The sequence below is a fragment of the Mus caroli genome, chromosome 12 (genome assembly GCF_900094665.2).
Source record: "Mus caroli chromosome 12, CAROLI_EIJ_v1.1, whole genome shotgun sequence".
Lineage (NCBI taxonomy): Eukaryota > Metazoa > Chordata > Mammalia > Rodentia > Muridae > Mus > Mus caroli.
In genome coordinates this window covers 71,896,227-71,917,022 of record NC_034581.1, presented here as the reverse complement: position 1 = coordinate 71,917,022, position 20,796 = coordinate 71,896,227, and the positions used below count along the sequence as shown (strand labels likewise).

Here is a 20,796-nt window from a genome sequence, read left to right as displayed (position 1 = left end):
GAGCTCTTGTCTCTAGCTGCATATGTATCAAAAGATGGCCTAGTCGGCCATCACTGGAAAGAGAGGTCCATTGAACTTGCAAACTTTATATGCCCCAATACAGGGGAATGCCAGGGCCAAAAGAATGGGAATGGATGTGTAGGGAAGTTGGGGGGGGGTTATGGGGGACTTTTGGGATAGCATTGGAAATGTAATTGAGGAAAATACGTAATAAAAAATATTAAAAAAAAAGATTTTGAATACACCAAAGGCTGAAGAATTCCAATTGCAGTTCATCTTACATTCAAGACATTTATTTGTTAGGTATGTTGGCATACTCTTTGAGATGAACTGGGTAGGAAGTGACAACTGCAGTATTACCAGCTATTTCATTTCTAGAACCACAGATGTTAACTGCTTCATATGCAATTCTGCAATTTAATAGTAAATTACAGAAAACCTTTTTATTATTGATAACTAAGTAGATGTGATCATATAAGAAATAAACTTAAAATAATAATATGTAGTGAGCTATAGTAAGCACATGTCACAAATTCAGAAACCCATTAAACATGTCAAGAAATATTCATTTTCTTGTCAAAAATGGTGAAACTGTGCAACCACTTTGGGAAGAGCTTTGAATGGAGAACTTAAATTTACAGTTTACTGTAAACCATGCCTAAAGTAAACATACTACTCAAAAGTAATAATTTATTGCCAAATGCCACCAAATTTAAAAATGAAGAAATAAAAGCAAATGACATAGTAATGTATGTAGAAAATTCGATAAAGTCTTCAAAAAATTTACTTAACCTAGTAACTGATTCTGGCAAAATTGCAAGACATAAAATCAACATACAAAATTAAACTTTATTTTTACATACTTGTAAAACTAAGATATGCTTATTGTAGAATATAAATAAAGTATGAAGAATTTATGACAATATTTTGAAAAGAAGAACAAGGTTAGAGAAATCATATTATCCAGTTTTAATACTTACTGCAAACTTATGGTAACTTAAATGGTATGTTATTATCGGGACTATACTACCTGATTTTCGACACAAACATTAACATAATAGGGGGAGGGGTGGGAAGCAACTCTTTGAACAAATGGCTCAAATAAGCAAGAAAATGAACCTGAATTCTTGCTTCATATTTTACTCCACATATATTGCAGACCTAAATATAACAGCTCAATTATAAGCTAGAATGGGAGAGGCAAAGTTTCCATTTCAGAATGCATGCATAAAGCTCTAAATTCAAGTGGGTGCTCTTCCACCAGTCTACATGGTGACTGACCACTGCCTGTAACTGCTTTTCTTGATAGAAGGAGAGAACCAGTTCTAGCAAGCTGTCCTCTGACCTCACATTCACATCTACTAATAGATGGCTGGCAAAAACCAACTCAAAGGCATCTTTGGAGGTTCCTTACTTCACAGTGTCATGTCAGGACTCTTCCTTTCCTTTATGTTTCATTTTATTCATTTTTTATTCTTTCTTTTACACATATACTATGGCTTCAGGTTTGTGTTTTTATGGGATTCCTTAAGTGTGCCGATGAGTGGGTCTCTGTATCTATACCCGTTCCTTACACCTTTAGGGGGCTCGTTTCCTTCTGTTTGGTTTTGTTTTGTTTTGTTTTGTTTTTATCATGACCCTCAGATGCCTGTTATCTAGTAAGATAGAAAGAGGGTAGATATAGATGGGAGGGGAGGTGGGGAGGAACTGGGAGGACCAGATGGAGGGGAAACCATAATCAGAATACATTATATGAAAAACAATCTATTTTCAATTTAAAAAGAAGAAAAACATATTACATACAATATTTTAAGTACTGGTATAATTGTTCTAGAATAGTTAGATAATCTAGAATAGTTAGGATTCTGAGAATTGTGCTGACTAGGTATCTAAGTATTTCCTGTATCACATCATTCCCATTGAGAATCAAAGGAGATAAAATAAATTACATTTTCAATGAAACTAAAACTATGACTATCTGATTTTTTTAATCTATAAATTGTTGAAAATATTAAATTTCTGAGCATCTGAATTATTACAGAAAGCAACTTTTATAGAAAGCAAAAGTATAGTGAATGTGTCCACCTCTGTAATTGTCAGTTTGGGATGCAAGGCAAAAGGAAGAATGAGTGAAATTTGATAAACTTTCTTCAACTTAAAAAGAAAATAAACATAATTCTACTCGTAGGTACTTAAAAAAGAGAGGGAGAGAAAGAGAGAGAGAGAGAGAGAGAGAGAGTGAAAGCATAAGCCCATGTAAACATTTGTGGATGGATGTTCAAAAGAGTTTATTCATAATAGCCCCAAACTGGAGATAACTAAATATCTTACAAAAGGCAAAATAAGGGGTTGGAGAGATGGCTTAGTGTTTAAGAGCACTGACTGTTCTTGCAGCGGTCCTGAGTTCAATTCCCAGCAACTACATGGTGGCTCACAACCACCTATAATGGGATCTGATGCCCTCTTCTGGTTCATATGAAGAAAGTGACAGTGTTCTCCTATACATAAAATAAATAAGCAAATCTTAAAAGAAAAAAGGCAAAATAATGGTGCATGCACAAATGTAGTATGACTCATATTTAAAAGTAATAAAAGATTGATATATACAATGTAACCAAAAGAGTATATTTTTTAAAAGAGAGAGAAAAAATAAAGCAAGTGGCAGGTACTTATTACACTGTGCTGAGCTGATGACAACCTGACCATAGTTTAAACACAGTGGCTGAAAGTTTAATGAATATGTGGCAGCTCACAAACCACTGTTATTTCTATTTTACAAAATAAAGGAGCGGATGGCTCTGTGCCATCATCTGTCCAAAGTTCACTGAATGAAGATCTAGTTGATAGAAAATAATTACCTCTCCCCTGCGGAGGTGAACGGCTTCTCATTCTGCAGCCTCCTCTAATGAATGGCATTGGGAGGATGAGACTAAGAGAACACGCCAAAATCAAGTGTATTTTTAGTGACCCCCCTAACACTTGATTACCCCCCATTTACCTGTATGAAAACAGATGCTAAAATATACAGACACATGTCAAGGACTATCCTCCCTTTGCTTCTAATCTTTTTTTTTAAAAAAATAATCTAATTATTTTTATTTTATGAGCATTGGTTTTTGAGGGTATCAGATTCCATAAAATTAGAGTTGCAGACAGTTGTGAGCTGCCATGTGGTTTCTGGGAATTGAACCCAAGACCTTTGGAAGAACAGCCAATGCTTTTAATTGCTAAGCCATCTATCTCTCCAGGTCCCACTTCTAATCTTAAAGAGTTCTTGTACACGGAAACTATGCTATCATAGAATTACAAAAGGATTGAGTGGAGATGTTTATTTCAACTTAAAACATCTCTCATTCAGTTTTAAATGTCCATTAATTCACTGTTTTTTCCTCAAAACAATTTTCTCTCAACTTATTGACAGTTGAAGATGCTTCCATTCCCAGTATTTCAGCTCCTTCAACTACTTAGAAAGGTCTACTGATTATATTTCTCTAGTCTCTCTAAGTTTGTTTCCACTTGCAAACTCTCATCACCTCTCAATTCGACCTGCCTGTAATACAAACTCCTTGTCCTCCATGCTTTCTCTGCTTCTAGTCTCTTCAAATACTACTATAGTTCAACCAAAACACTACTTTTAGGTTCTGTCATTTGTTGTACCTTTTATGTACAAAAACTGTTTTAAAACTAGGTTGTCACTAGCTTACTGTGGCTCAGGGCCCTGGGTTTAAACCCTAGCACTGGGGGGTCAGAACAAAGAACACCAGGATGTTGTGAAACCAAAATCAGAAATTGTCTATAGAGTACCAACAATAAAATAAAATTCCAAGGTTTTCCTTACAAATATCTAAGACTATATATGCATATCAATAAGAATTTTAAAAGAACACACACAAAAGACATAAAAGGCCCTTAACAGCTTGACCAGTCTTTATTTCTTGTCAAAATGACATCCATAAAACAATTATCTTTCAAGAATCATTTAATGTTCATATGCCATATAGTTTACCCTCAATACTCAAGCTTCCGAACCTCTTTGCAGATTTCCATACCTTTTTCATACCTAAAACTCCAGACAAACTAGAGAGTTCAGCTCACATCTGAGATCCTGTCTTACTTTTTCCTGCTATGGGCCACTGTTCTCAATACACACTTCATCTACTATATCCTCTGCCTTCACTCTTGTTGTGAAATCAGCCTTGACCACCTTCACAGTTAGGGTCAGACACTGCAGCTTCCATAAACTTCCCTTGATAGCTCCTTTGTCAAAATGCCAATAAGCATTTCCTACAAAATACAGCATGCTCACAACTGTGTAGTTTGTGTATATGCAAAGAAGTAGCTCCTTTTGGGGCAGTTTTAGACACTTTGAACTGCTGCTTTATTTATAAGTTATAAAACACTGTTTCTTTGAAGAAATATGTGAGTAATTTTTCAAAAACGCACTAGAAAAGCTTTTAAAAAGCAAAAGTTATTTTAATTTTTTATTTTATTATGATTTTTTTCCACTCAAGATTTATTTCTTAACCTAACCTTACCTGGAGATATGTTATTCTCCGCTGGACCAGCTCTGTCAGATCTTTGGCCTCTTTTTCACGCCAATCCCCTGCTCCATCTGTTTGACTGAGGTAGTATAGATCTGTCATGATAGACCTGTGAAAGTAAGCAACAATTGAGGTCCACTTATTTGTACCGTTTCACTGCATTACACAAAACCATAAAGGAGCCAAACTATTCAGAAAGACTAATGCTCAAGTAGATGAAGGTATCTGGTCTTTATTTTCCATCAAGACTCTAAAACTTAAAATTTAAGTCTTTACCATACAATTCATCCCTATAGCAAAAAAAATTTTTTGACCAAAAAGGACAAACAACTTTTTCCCACAAGCCAATCAGCTACAGCAATAAAAAGAAACAAACAAACCAAAGTATAAAAAGTGCAATTCAGCAGACATGGCACTGGTATTTGAGTAACACCACTGTATCCTCGCTCATCACTTCACAACCCCTCTAACACTTCACTCTGAGTAACTGGGAAAAGATTAGAGGAAAAACATGACATAAATCTTATACAGTGTCCTAAAGAATAAAGCATTAATGAGTTCTTTCTTTAAAGGAGCAGATACTAAGATTTTAGGTTGTGTGAACCTCTGTTGCTTTTGTTTTTGAAAGTATGTAATGTTTTCATAAATTTCACATCACCCTTGTGCAGAGGCCATGCTAATTTCTGTATCATTCCAGTTTTAGTATGCCCACTGCCACAGGGAACATCCTTTGTTATCTGTGTAGCAGTAAAGTTGCCTGAAGCAATAAGTAACTGAATAGGCGTGGCTCTCTTCCAATAAAACTTTATTAACTAAAGTAGGAAAATAGGCACATTTTGCCCCCGGGCTATAATTTGCTGTTCTCTCATCAAAACTAATGTAATGATTAAGATTCTTTCTCACTCTAGAGCCATCAGTAATTATTTTAATAATTTCAATCATAACATGTTAGATTTCCTTGCAATAAATTAAAATACTCTGTAAACTATAAAGAGATACTTTAGAACTGGTAGACACAGCTTTATCTATATTGCATTAAATAAAAGCAATGGCTTTCACTTAGTAGTAAAGAAAGTTAAAAAAGCATCCATCTCTCTCTAACAAGCCCCAATAATCATCAACAAATAAATATATAACCAGTGACTTCCTAGGAATCTCTATCATTAATGCTATTGACTAAACTACCATCTTCTCACACCGGGATTATTATAATAGCTTTCTAACAATTCTTCCAGCTTCTAGCCTTGCCTATTGTACTTTATTCATAGTGGCCAAATTAATAATCAAATAACACTTCTGCTTTGTACTTAACACTAAGTTGACCCTTCAAATCACTCAAGAGTCAAGGCCAAAGTTATTATTTTGACTTATATGACCCCCCCACCATAGTCCATCATTTCATCTGATCCTTTCCAAATGGCTTCATTGTTTATTTTATATTTCAGTCACAGTACCAACCAAATATTTTTTCAAATGTCACTTTCTCCATAAGGCTTTCCTAGATTAACCTACTTTGCTCCCTCTCCATTCCCTCCTTCCATTCAACTCACAGAAAACCGTTTGGACTATGAATGATCATACAGCAAATATGTGATAACACATTTGAAAAAAAGAAAACATTTATTATTGACTTGAAAATGACAAGTAAAATCTTAAATACAGTTTAGACTATTCAGCCTAGGTTAGTAGAAGAACACTTTAAACATGCTTTGAAACAAAGGGTCATTTTCAAAGCATTTTAGATATTTATTGGTATCAATATTACTTACTACAGGACACTCTGAAGCTTAGCCATTACCATTTTCTTCACCCTTTTGAACATCATGTCTAAAATGTAGTGTTTTATGAATTTTTATATTTGTCATTCTTATTTAACATTAAAAATAATTTTTATATAGAAGAAACTTTTAACTGCTTCTTTAACAAATATGCTAGGTTACACACTGAGAACAGTTTTAAATATAATTTTTCATATTATTAAACTGAGCTTCCTCTGAAATATTATATAGCCCACAATACTCTTTTTCTGTTGTTGTTTTTGGTGTTACTGAAAGTTACTACTTTCCATGGCTTACATATGTTCTGAATTTCCCCAAGGGCCCATTGTGATTAAAGTATTAAATCTTCAGAGTAGGGCACACTGGGTGGTGACAGAATGGGAACAGGTTATCTTAAAGGAGGTCCTAAGGTTCCTGGGTGAGGAGCACCCTCAAAAGAAGCTATGTGACAACATTTATATTCATAGTTTGTCTTGGTCGCCCTCCCTCCCTCTATCTGCCTCCTCCCTCCCTCCCTCCCTCCCCTCCCCCCTCTCTGCCTCTCTCTCAGACTACCTGCTTGGCCATGTAAGCTCTTCCACACGTGTCTCTATCATACTGCTGTGAGGACTTCTGCTGGAACTGAGCCAGACAGTACCAAGCCTAAAAACAAGTCTCTTATCTTTATAAAATTGGCTGTTTCCAGACATTTCACTATGGTAATGCAAATCTGCTTAACATACTGACCTCACGGAATTATGATTTGAACTGAGAAGCACAGAAGTCTTTAACTAGTATTGTACTTTACAGCTCAGTTGGAAATTTACAATCTTTTCTCAGTTTTATAAACCTCAGTCACAACACACTCATAGTGCTATATATACCATAGGTTTTACAACATCAACTCATCTCCTCCCACTACTCATCAAGGAGTAATGGTCATGAAACCTATTGCAAACTCAGTGTTAAATAACAGTGTTACTGCTGAAGATAAAGCACAGTAGAATAAAAACCCAATCTATTAGCAAATACTTGTAGGAGGAAAGAAGGAAACCCAATATGCTATGATTAGCTTTAAAATTAAAATGAACATGTATGCATATGCACGTGCACAGGGAAAAAGTGGTAAGTTTTATTGATATTTAGTTCATAGTGGGGGGAAAAACACACTAAGCCTAATTTGGAAGAAAGTCTATAAAAACTGTTGTGGCTTAGGCTCGCTCCTTTTTATTTATGTATTTTTTCCCTAACACAGGCTCTGGCAATGTAGTCCAGTCTGGCTTCAAACTTGTGACTTCTTTGCATCACTCTCTAGAATGTTAGGATCTACACCTAGATATGGTTTCTGGTCTTAGAAATCAGCAGTTCTGTATCACCAAAATTAAAGCAGAGTTCTGAACTTAAATACATACTAAGTCTTGCCAATTCATTTTATCCCAACCTGTGTGGAATTCAGAATGATCAAACAACTAGATGACTAAATATAAGAAAAGTGCTCAATAGCGTTTGACATAGTAAAATGCAAATAAAACTAAAATGTAGCAGTCATTTCAAGTCCAATTAATATGATGCTGGCGCACGTACAAAGAGAGAGAGAGAGAGATGGAGGGAGAGAGAGAAGGAGAGGAAAGAGAGGTGGGGGGAGAGGGAGAGAGAAAGAGAGAAAGGAACTCTCAGACACTTGGTAGGAATATAGATTAGTTCAATTATATGATCCAGTTATCTCACTGTATTTGCCAGGCACTGGCATAGTCTCACAAGAGAGAGCTATGTCAGGGTCCTGTCAGCAAAATCTTTCTGGCATACGCAATAGTGTCTGGGTTTGGTGGTTGTATATGGGATGGATCCCCGGGTGGGGCAGTCTGTGGATGGTCCTAACTTCTGTCTCAGCTTCTAACTTTGTCTCTGTGACTCCTTCCATGGATATTTTGTTCCCCATTCTAAGAAGGAACGAAGTATCCACTCTTTGGTCTTCCTTCTTCTTGAGTTTCATGTGTTCTGCAAATTGTATCTTGGGTGTCTAAGTTTCTGGGTTAATATCCACTTATCAGTGAGTTCATATCATGTGAGTTCTTTGTGGTTGGGTTACCTCACTCAGAATGATATCCTCCAGATCCATCCATTTGCCTAAGAATTTCATGAATTCATTGTTTTTAATTGCTGAGAAGTACTCCATTGTGTAAATGTACCACATTTTCTGTATCCATTCCTCTGTTGAGGGGCATCTGGGTTCTTTCCAGCTTNTGGCTATTATAAATAAGGCTGCTATGAACATAGTGAAGCATGTGTCCTTCTTACCGGTTGGAACATCTTCTGGATATATATATGCCCAGGAGAGGTATTGCAGGATCCTCCGGTAGTACTATGTCCAATTTTCTGAGGAACAGCCAGACTGATTAACAGAGTGGTTGTACAAGCTTGCAATCCCACCAACAATGGAGGAGTGTTCCTCTTTCTCCACATCCTCGCCAGCATCTGCTGTCACCTGAATTTTTGATCTTAGCCATTCTGACTAGTGTGAGGTGGAATCTCAGGGTTGTTTTGATTTGCATTTCCCTGATGATTAAAGATGTTGAACTTTTTTTTCAGGTGCTTCTCAGCCATTAGGTATTCCTCAGTTGAGAATTCTTTGTTTAGCTCTGTACCACATTTTTTAATAGGGTTCTTTGATTTTCTGGAGTCCATCTTCTTGAGTTCTTTACATATGTTGGATATTAGTCCCCTACCTGATTTAGGATTGGTAAAGATCCTTTCCCAATCTGTTGGTGGCCTTTTTGTCTTATTGACGGTGTCTTTTGCCTTACAGAAGCTTTGCGATTTTATGAGATCCTATTTGTCAATTCTTGATCTTACAACACAAGCCATTGCTATTCTGTTCAGGAATCTTTCCCCTGTGCCCATATCTTCGAGGTTTTCCCCCACTTTCTCCTCTATAAGTTTCAGTGTCTCAGGTTTTATGTGGAGTTTCTTGATCCACTTAGACTTGACCTTAGTACAAGGAGATAAGAGTGGATCAATTTGCACTCTTCTACATGATAACTGTCAGTTGTGCCAGCACCATTTTTGAAAATGCTGTCTCTTTTCTACTGGATGGTTTTAGCTCCCCTGTCAAAGATCAAGTGACCATAGGTGTATGGGTTCATTTCTGGGTCTTCAATTCTATTCCACTGGTCTACTTGTCTGTCCATGCCTGACCTCAAGATGTACTACAGAGCAATTGTGATTAAAAACTACAGCCCGATCTTATGGAGTCATTATCTTAGTTAAGATTCCCTTCTGTCAGATGACTCTAGCTTGTGTGAAGCTGTCATAAAACTAGCCAGCACAATAAGATATTGTGAATCAGAACCAAATAAAAACCCTTCCTTATTTTTTCATTGATGACATAATTGAAATGGAGATGGGGTGGGGTGGGGAGGAGGTATGGGATATGAAGCTGACTGAGGGTGGATGCGGGGCAGCGGGGAATGGAATATGGAGTGTAAAAATTAACAATAAAATAAAATTTAAAAAAGGAAAAGAAACAGACTAGACAACCCCTTCCCCCACAACCAAATTCACACACACAAAATTGTTTTAGGAGGGAAGAGATAGGAGCAGCAGGTTACTCCTGACACATCTGTCAGTAACCCTCCCCTCTATCCCTGACAGGGAGTTCGTTGCTCTCACAAGCGTGGACAACTGCAAACTGAGAATACCGAATTCAAACACAGCCTGCAGATAAAGACATAGACAAAGATAGGATCCTACCTCTAAGTGGGGTCTCTGAGAACTGGGGTAGGCCACAAATCCCGGACGAGCCCCCACATATAAGATCCCTGAAGCTGGACCTCTGTTCAAGTCCCAGGATGAGCTGGCTAGCACCCCAATGACTCAAGAGAAAACCACACCTGACTCAAACTCCAAGAGGTTTTATTATCAGCTAGCTGAGGACGAATTCCTTTTGCCTTGTAGCCCGAGCGATAATAGTAGGGGGCTTTTAACAACTAGCTGAGGATTGGGAGGAGTTGAGAGGGGAGTTGGGAGCTGTTGGGAGGAGAGTTGGCTACAGCTCCTTTCTGGCGAGGGGGTGGGGGAGAGTGAGCTGCAGCCTCTTTTCCAGTGTCTATTTCTATGTCCTTGTAGGTCTTCCTACAATTATTGCATCTCTGGCTGTAAGGCACAAAAACAAAAAGGCTTTTTGCTGGCTATAGAGAACAAAGAGCTTCTTTCTGGCTATATTTTTAGAGATCAGGGAAAACAAGCTTGGGGAACGTGCAGGGGCTTTACCTTCTAGGGAGAAACACTCTAAGTCGAGGTCTCACAAGAGAGCCAGAAGAATGAATCAAAATGTACAGTGGGGGATAGGGGGCAGGGGAACATATAGACCTGGGATGTGAGAGGCTACCAGGACTCAATGGAATTGACATTAGCCAAAATGTCCAACAGTGGGGAGATGGAACTAGAAGAGACAACCTCCAGTAAATAGATATGGTCCCCAGGTGAGGCAGGGGACCACCAACCCATCTTCACAATTTTTAACCCAGAATTGTTCCTGTCTAAAGGAAATGCAGGGACAAAAATGGAGCAGAGACTGAAAGAAAGGTCACCCAGTGACCAGCCCAACTTGGGATCCATCTCATACACACACACCAAATCCTGACACTATTGCTGAGGCCATGTTGTGTGTGCAGAAAGAAGCCTGGCATGGCTGTCCTCTGAGATGCTCTATCAGCAACTGACTGAGACAAATGCAGATACTTACAGCCAACCATTGGATTGAGATCAGGAACCAATATGGAAGAGTTAGAGGAAGGACTGAAAGAGTTAAAGGGGATTATAACCCCATAGAAAGAATAACAATGTCAATTAACTCAGACCCTTCAGAGTTCCCCCAAAGACTAAGCCAAGACCAAGGAGCATACATGGGCTGGTTCATGGCCCCAGGAACAGGTGTAGCAATGCACTGCCTTATATAGCCTCAGTGTAAGAGGATGCACTTAATCCTGTGGAAACTTTATGCCCCAGTGAAGACGAATGCTGGTGGAGGTGAAGTAGGGGTGGGTTAGCAGGTGGGGGAGCAGCCGATCAGAGGTGGGGGCGGTGAAAAACTAAGTAAGGAGTACTGAGAATGGGAGCAACTTTTGAAATGTAAATAAATAACAGAAAGAAAAAGAAATAGAAAAATAACAAGAGAAAATACAAAGACCACAAATGTAGCTAAATTTTAAGATGAAGTTTCAACTGAGTATTTTTATCTACAAAGAACAGTAAAATCGTGTCATTTTCACCAAGATGCATGGTACACTGTGTTGAGTGAAATATGACAGAAACAGAAAGGTAAGTAGCACATTTCTCTTCCATATATAAAAGTTTTTTAAAAGTCAACTTTAATATAAAATAGTGCTAGCTAGATGTTGAGAAAATGGGGGTAGGGTATATAAAGGGGGCTAGATTCAACCACTGCAGAATGTACACATATTGAAGCAACACATGAATTGCACTAATACCCAAAACCAACATGTTAGCATAAAAGTAAATAAGGCACAGCAATCAGTCAGAATACCAATCCATCACATTACTGTTTAATTTTTAAAACACAAACCCCTCTCACAATCAGACACCACATAAGTAAGTTATGACAGGAAAAAATGTTAAATTTTTATTATTTCTTCATGAACTCAATGATGTCTAGAAGTTGCATTGCTACAAAATGTAGTTTTCTGTGTTAAATAAAATCAAATCAGAAAGTTGTAGCCTATTACTGAGAATTATAGTCATTAAAAAAGCATTCTGCAGAAAACCTTGGTTTTTCAGGGATTCTACACCTGAGCCATGCTCCAATAAGATGCCCAAAGCTGGAAATTTTGCTGTCTTTTGCTTTTATCATGGAAGTATCAAGAAATTTCATAGTTCAGTAGTGATTATGGTGGCTTCATATAAAGCCACATCAAGGCCCAGCATATATAAGGCTAGGCACGATTAGATAGCAGCAAAATGAGGGTACAGATGCCTGATGACAATGGGTACATTAGAACAGACTTTAGAGTCAGCCAGCTATGAGCAAATGATGTCTATGTTTGTGCTATTGCACTTCCCAGAGTGATTATTCTATTTTCATAATCATAAAACTTTTATGTGTAAAGAGAGGGTGTCTAGTCTGTCTTAAATTTGTCATCAGGGAAACTATAACACAGAAGGTTTTTATTTATTTCTGATTCAAAATGCTAAAACATAAAAACTTCCCTCAAGGGCCAGTACAGTTATAATTCATACAAGAATAATCTGAAGGTGAAGATTCAACATCCAAGATAAACTGGAATAAGAGATTGCTGCAAAGTCTAGTCCCTAGGTAAATCTGGTTCACAGACAAGAAAAATTACTTGAAATTCGTCTAAACTTGCTGTGCTGGTAGGTCATTTTCATTGCCAGTTTCACTGGAGTTAGAAGCATCAAGTGAATGAGGGTATTTTCAAAAAGGCTTGACTGCAGACTCAAACAACAGTAGGCACCCATCGCCTTTCTCTCTCTGTGTTGGTGTCCCAGACTGAATAAAAGGAATAAGCAAGTGGAGCACCTGCATTCCTCTGCCTCCTGACTGCAAACAAGTGACCTGCAGCCTAACACCCCTGCCAACTTGAGTTTCCTGCAATAGTAGACTGTACTCTCAAACTGAGCATCAAAATAACTTTTGGGCTTTAAGTTGTTTCTTGTCAGGTAGTTGATCACAGTAGCAAGGAAAGTAACTGAAACATTGACCTCATTTCTCCATGTCTAAGAACAGCTAAAAATAGGTTTAGAGTAATTCCTCCTTATACATCAGAGATGCATTTGGAAACCCCCATCCAGTAGATGCTTGAAATTTGCAGTACCAATTTTCCCAATACATACAAACCCATAGTAATGTTTATTTATAGATTATATGTAGCAAGAAATCAATATGTCTACCTCTGTACTTTGTGGTATTAAGAAGCAAAGCAAGGGCTTCATGAAAGCAAGCACTACAGCACTGCCATAGTCCATCTGGTAACAAAGATAGCTACTAAGTGAGTGTTGGTTAGCATGTGCAGTATGGATTGAATATGCAAAGAGATTATTCACATCCTGGCAAGATGGTATGAGATCTCAACTATGCCACTTAGAATGATATGCAATTTAAAACTTGTGAACTGTTTATTTCTGGAATTTTCCATTTAGTATTTTTGAACTGTGGTTGACAATAGCTAACAGACTAGAAAGCAAACAATGGATAAGGGGGTACTACTGGAATTCTGCTTACTTCAGAGGGTTATTGAACTAGTAAGGTGGTTATATTGATAATGAAGACACTTTATCATTAGTACGATTAGCATATACACAATCTTTAGTAAATCATTAGTTTCAATATGTAAATCTTTCTTCAGTTTGGACACCTCCCCCCAAATTATTATATAGGCAGACAAAACAGAACAATGGGTACCAGGTGCAGTATACTTTTTCACCTAGATCCTTAAAACTACAATTTAAGGGCAAAGGGGACATTCCCTGAAGAAAATGAAGAATTAGTATCTGGTAGATAGACTAATTAGTAAAGAGAATGAGAATAACTTTCCATAAAAATACCTGCCTGTGCTCATAAGCACTAGGAATTATGTTTATTATCATTTGAAAATATACCTGGATGTCTACAGAAAACATTTTAGTCAAAGAATTCTAAAAGTTGAGAAAAGTTATAAACATTAAGAATAAGAATAAGAATCTGAAAGAAATTAAGATTGTTCCTCCTCTTTCCATGTAATGTGTGTGTGAGTGAGAGAGAGAGAGAGAGAGAGAGAGAGAGAGAGAGAGAGGAGGGAGAAAGAGAAAGAGAAAAAAACCACAAAAATCTGATCTGAAGAACTCTTAAAACTCAACATTTTAAGAGTGGAAACACTAATTCTTAAACCTTCCAAAGTGAGTGGAAACAAAACAAAGTTACTAGGCCACAACAGCTATGATTAAAAAAAAAAAAATCTTACATTGTACAAGCCATTAGCCTATCAATCTTTCCCTATCATTAGACAGATAACTATATCCCGTATCTCTAAAGTCCTTTTCCAGCCTCCATAATGGCCTTTTGTGTATCAGCCAATCTCTAATCAGGACACTCAGCCATAAGTATCATTTATTATTTCCTATTAACAATGCTGCCATTACATATTACTGATAATGAGATATACAGACTCAGCAAGGAAGACCAGAGTGTTGCTTCCCAGACGGCTTTTTCAAGAGCTTTAGTCAACATAATTGAGAAATAGATTACTGGCTATTTGGCTCTGTGAGCCTTCCTGTCCTTCAATTTGAAGTTCAATAACTGTTATCATTTAAAAGCAGAAAGAAGAAGCCCCAGCAATTATTTCATAAACTGGTATCTGGCAGGATGAAGAAGGCAAAAGAATCAAAGTAGTAGTAATTAAGTGGAATACAGCTCTGCAGCAATCTAAAGGGTGATAATACAAAAAACCCACAGTAGACTCAGAGGTCAAGGGACAAATTTAAGCACTAAAACCATAGTACCATACAGATAATAAAACCACAATGGCAAAAACAATCATCCCAAAATATTTACTTCCATCTCACCATTTCAAAGAAAGGGGCTGAGTCCAGTCATGATTAATGATAAAAACAGCAAAATAAAAACAAAACAAGAGAAACTACTTGGCTGCATTACTGTGAAACACATTAGCTAGCAATGAAGGAACTTCACTGGAGACCCAGCGGTGCTATGGCTTGAGATCTGTGCAGCAGGGAATATGCGACTAGGCAGCATACCCCTCTAAGTTCTTCATTTCTATTTAAGATTTATTTATTTTATTATTTGATATGTGGGTGTTTTTTCTGCATGTATAAAGGTGTACTGAATGTGTGCCTGGTATCCAGAGAGGTCAGAAAACTGCATAGAATCCCTTGGGACTGTAGTTATAGATGGTTGTGAGCTGCCATGTGAGTGAGTGCTAGGAATCAAACTCAATTCCTCTGTGAGAGCAACAAGTGCCATTAACCTCAGAGCCTCTTCTAAAGCCCCCTACATTCCTTATAAACTATTACTAATTACTACCAGGTGATTACCCACATTGGTAGTAAACAACAGGACCTCAGCAGTTATTTAATCATACATAACAGGTTAATCAAATAAATACTGTTTTGCTAAAATTATCAGGTGAGCTAAAACCTAGATATAAGCATGATATTTAGCTTCTAGGCTATGATCTAGTCTCATATTGGGCACTATTACTGATTATAAAAAAAAAAAAACAAAGGATTTTTTCCCTAAATAATCCTGGAATTTAGAGTAACAAACTATGATAGTCATGTTGCAGAACAGTTATCACGTAGATAATAATAAAAGAACTTCTTCCCTACCTTTCTTACCATCAACCTTAATCTCTGTTATGAAAAAAATCTTGGAAGTAGGCCCCAGCCCTTCTCAAATCTGGCTTTAGAGCAGTCCTGTCTAAACTGGGTCTGTGCTCTCAGATGCACACCTGCAGATCTTACACCTACAGCAGATCCAACAACTATGCGATGCGATAAATAGAAAGTCCTGTCAGCTGCAGTATGATGAGCTCTGCTCACCCGAGAGTCTATTACAATCTACAATTACTTGAGATTATTCAAGGAAAGGACACAAACTAGCTAAGAAAAAGTAAGCTCCAACAAGAAGATGCATGCAAGAGGCTCAGTTTAGTATAAGGATACAGAGCGGCTGAACGTGAGGGATGGGAAAGAGGGAAGTGAAGTTGGGATCGAAGAGAAGGGATGGCAATGCCATGTCAGACAAAATGGACTCTTAGTCAAAACTGCTCACACAGGTCAAACAAGCTCACTTATTATAACAAAGGGATAGCTTTATTATGAGACTGTAACAAGTGTAGACATACCCAACACAATGGCATATAGACAAAGCAAATGTTAAAAGAACTAAAAGGAAACTCCTGCAGCAACAGAACTAGTAACAGTGGGAGACTTGACACCTCATTTCTAGCAATGCACAGATCATCCTGACATGAAATCAATGGAGGAACAGTAGACTTTAACTCACAGGCCAAAGAGAACATTCTAATAGTCAAAGTCATGCTCTTCTGAGCACACATGAAACATTTTACAATGTACATGATATGTTATGCTTCAAATAAGGCTTAACAAATATAATAATTAAAACCATATTAAGGAGATATCATTCAGCCTTCCGTTACCCCCCTTTTTTTCCTGAACTGGAGCTCTAACCCAGGGTCTTGCATATATTAAACAAATGCTTTTCCAATGTACTATCTATCCCCCAGCCTCATATTGGGTACAATTACTGACTGTAAACAACAAAAACAAACAAACAAACAAACAAACAAAAAACAAAGAAATTTTTTCCTAAATAATACACAGTCAAAGAAATAGGTAATCGCTTCTCGGCCTTTTGGCAAAGATGTAGAAGTAAGAGGTAAATCAAGATATTATCCCAAGACAAAGTGTAGACACAACAAGCTCACACTTGGATGCAAGAGTGCTAAGAGCTAGCAACAGTTGTAAATACCTACATTTAAAAAGAAATATCTCAAACATCTCAACTCAAAGCTTAAGGAACTAGATGATGTACAAACTAAGGTGCAGTACAAAATATGTAGACTACCAACAGCTAGGGAGAAAATTCAAGGGAAGATATTCAGTGATTATATGACACTATTGCTGAGGCCATGTTGTGTGTGCAGAAAGAAGCCTGGCATGGCTGTCCTCTGAGAGGCTCTACCAGCAACTGACTGAGACAAATGCAGATACTGAAAGCCAACCATTGGATTGAGATCAGGAACCAATATGGAAGAGTTAGAGGAAGGACTGAATGAGTTGAAGGGGATTATAACCCCATAGGAAGAACAACAATGTCAATTAACTCAGACCCCTCAGAGCTCCCAAAGACTAAGCCAAAAGCCAAGGAGCATACATGGGCTGGTTCATGGCCCCAGGAACAGGTGTAGCAGTGCACTGCCTTATATGGGCTCAGTGTAAGAGGATGCACTTAATCCTGTGGAAACTTTATGCCCCGGGGAAGAAGGATGCTGGCGAGGGTGTCATGGAGATAGATGGATGGATGGGGGAACACCCTCTCAGAGGCAGGGTGTATAAGTGAAGAACTAGGGGAGGAGGGACCAGGAAGGGGGGCAACTTTCAGAATGTAAATAAATAATTTAATAATAATAATAATAATAAAAGAATGCAGTCGTAAAATAAATCTAAAAGCCACAAATTTCATTTAGGGAATAAATTTGCTGGACATATTTTAAGCCTGGTAATAACAATACTCCACACTTAATTCCCACTTCACAGTTATCATGGTGCAATATATTCATATCCCGAGGTTTACACTGGCCTCATAAAACAGGAAGCTTACAAATTCCTTTTTCAGATCATGAGTTGCACTGGCCAGCCTCAGCAGCACTTGTAGATGCTCCTTCCCTGCTAAAAGTCCACTACTTTGTTCATGATAACAGAAAAACAAGAGCTAGCTTCGCCTCCCTGAGGACTGCTTCATAATGAGGCACTCACAATTCTCTAGGAGGTTTGAGTGTTTTGGAACAGCGTGAGGTCAATGTGTTCTCGAGGCCCCTTTCTAGGCCATCTTAGAATTTATCCACCCTAGCAGTGCTTCAAGAGTACCAGAGACCTTCAGGGATTGTCAGGCTCATGCCCTTCCAGACATAGGATATCTTTTGCCATAAGAATCAAATGTTCAGGTAAAGATATTAAGTCTATTCTCCTTCTCTTCCAAGTTGGATGTCTTCACCCTGATGAACATGCCCTTCTTTTGCAATTCAGCTCTGAGCACTGCTGTTTACATTTTGATCTTGTTCAGAAATCTCATCAATTGTGTTCTGATTCATTGCCCTGACTTCAACTTCACTCAATCCTTTTATTCATTTTCTTTTTATTATGCTTATTTATTTGGTGCAGCATAACACAGTGTACATGTGGTAGTCAGAAGACAGCTTGTAGGAACTGGTTATCTCCTTCCACCAGGTGGGTCTCAGGTATCGAACTCAGGCTGTATGGCTTAGCAGCAAATATTTTACTAGCTAAGCCATCTTGCCATTATAAATTTTCTGTGTCTACTACTTGGCTTATTCCAATGAATAATAAGATCAAACACTGTCAATACTGCATTATCTTGAAGAACTGCCAACAAAGCCCAGTTATATAGGTCAAAGAGGTTTTGCAATATCTGGCATACAATTGTCAGTAATTATTTCATTGATCAGATGATTTATTATCTAAATGTCTTACAATTCTCTATCTACTTTTGACAGCTAGTTGGGTCCTATAGGAACCTGAAGAAAGTCAATTGTATTGAGAATTTTGGTTTCTTTAAAATCCAGTTATGTGAATATGTCTTTGGTTTCAATCCCAGGTGTGGAAGAAGAGGCTGCCTCACCACAGGTGATTATGATTTGCCTTGTGCACTATTAGGGGCATGATTTTTGCCAGCTGCAGATAGTTTAATTTTGGGACTCTGGAGAGGTCCAAGGGGGCTTGTGGCAGCCGTTACTCCCCTGCTGCTGGTTCCTGCTGGTCCTTGCTAACCCCTGCTACTGTGCTTGCTGTACATTTGCTGGACTGCTGGTTTGCTATTGCTGGATTGTTAGATATTTTGACAATTAAGACTGGAACTGTCTATAGGTACTGGACGTAATCTAAAGAGTTTTATGTCCCCTTTCTCTCTAACCTTCTTTCTCTCCTACCTAGTGCTAGGGGGTTGGAAGGGATTGGGGTGGAATCACGGTTGGAAGAGTATTTGCTATAAGAACCCAATTAAAAAAAGAAGCCAACAGCCAATCTGTACTGTGTTGTTTTGTGTGCAGCTGGGGCAGTACAATACCATTGCATGACTGCTGATGCTCTCCACTTCCTCAAGGCAGCCTGTGTAACCACTGAGGCCAGAGATAAACCCAAAAGTAAATTATAAAGAAATTCTCAGGAAACCAATAGTAAGTAAAGAGATTAAATTAGTAAACAAAATATATGAAAGCCCTGAACCAAATATATTTGCAGGTAAATTCTATATGCACTTAAAGAAAAAGCAATGTGAATCTTTCATAAAACTAAAGAAATGAGAATTTTCCAAACACATTTGAAAAGGTCAGTATTACCGCCATACCAAACCAAGTAAGAATACTACAAGAAAAGGTTAAAAAACAGCACCTCTGCTTCATTTATATACACTAATAGCCTTCACTAAATATGAGCAAACCAAATTCACTTTAAAAGAACCAAATGGGTCTACAGAGGTAAATCAGGAATAAGACGGAAGATGCTCACATCCTATACTTTTATGAATATGATTTTGGTAACCACAGCCTGACAAATTAGTCAAGAAAAAGAAATAACAAATCTAAATCAGAAGTTAAGAGTGTTTCTGTTTGCTTGGATCTGATATGATCATACATACAAAAACTCTAAAGGCATCACCAAAAATTTGATGGTACTAATAAAAATATTTGATAAAGCTGAAGGACACAAAGCCAACATAAAAAGATTACATTTTTATATACTAGCAAATGATCCCTTAAAGAAATTAAACCACATTTACAATGGCATCAAAAATGGGAATAACTTTGGGGAGATAAAAACTTGTGCACTGTTCTATAAAACTATAAGACACCAATTTAAAAAATACATATGATGCAAATGAAAAGATACCCTATGTGTATGGAATGGAAAAATTAATATTGCTTTAAGGTTCATACTGCACAAAGCAATCCACAGATTCAATGTTGTCTCTATAAAAATTCCTATGTCACTGTTTAAAGAACCAGGTAAAGCACTCTTAAAATTATTTTTAGAACTTAAGAGTGCTATCATATGAAATTATCTTGGGAAAAAAGAACAAACCTAAAGATATCACATTTCCTGACCCCAAACTATGGATCTATAATAAACATAACAGTATGGTACCTGCTTGTAAATATAATTATTTTCTACTTTTAATAATTTTCTAATTATATATCCAATAAAGGATAATAATTAAAATATATAAGGTACTCACAGCAAAATAAACAACTTGACTGAAAATAGAAAAAGGAATTAAATAGACAGTTTTCCAAACAAAAATTAAATGGCCAGCAGATACCTGAAAAGGTCCTTAAATCACTACCCATCAGAGAAATGCAAATTAAAATTATGATATATTTTCTCACACTTGTTAGGATAGTTAATATAAAAAGGTAAGAGAGGTCAACCTGAGGTCCTTAGAGAAGCCCTGTTGTAAACAGAACAAACAAGCAAACAAACAAGAACAGAGGGGGAAAGCAGAAGAGAGGACAGAGAGGGAGGGAAAGGTTAGAAAAGAGGAGAAAATAAGTTCTGGAGAGATCAGAGAGAAAGGGGAACCATGGTAATAGTTTTGGGATATAAATTAGTGAAAACACTTAAAAATACAGCTACCAAACAATATCCAATCTCATTTATTAGTAAATATTCAAATGAAATGAAATCAGTATCTCGGATCACACTAGCTA

General features: G+C 37.4%; 1 protein-coding gene and 1 pseudogene across 6 annotated transcripts in view; both read right to left on the bottom strand.

Moving 5' to 3' along the window:
- Fut8 (fucosyltransferase 8) overlaps positions 1 to 20,796 on the bottom strand; it is a 214,389-nt gene that overhangs the window by 71,286 nt on the left and 122,307 nt on the right. For all 6 annotated transcript variants that reach the window (XM_029484493.1, XM_021178765.2, XM_029484495.1 and 3 more), the window contains one exon: positions 4,536 to 4,650. In XM_029484493.1, the coding sequence (XP_029340353.1) occupies positions 4,536 to 4,650 (115 nt within the window). The remainder of the gene's footprint in view (positions 1 to 4,535; positions 4,651 to 20,796) is intronic.
- LOC115032923 lies at positions 5,165 to 5,264 on the bottom strand (annotated as a pseudogene).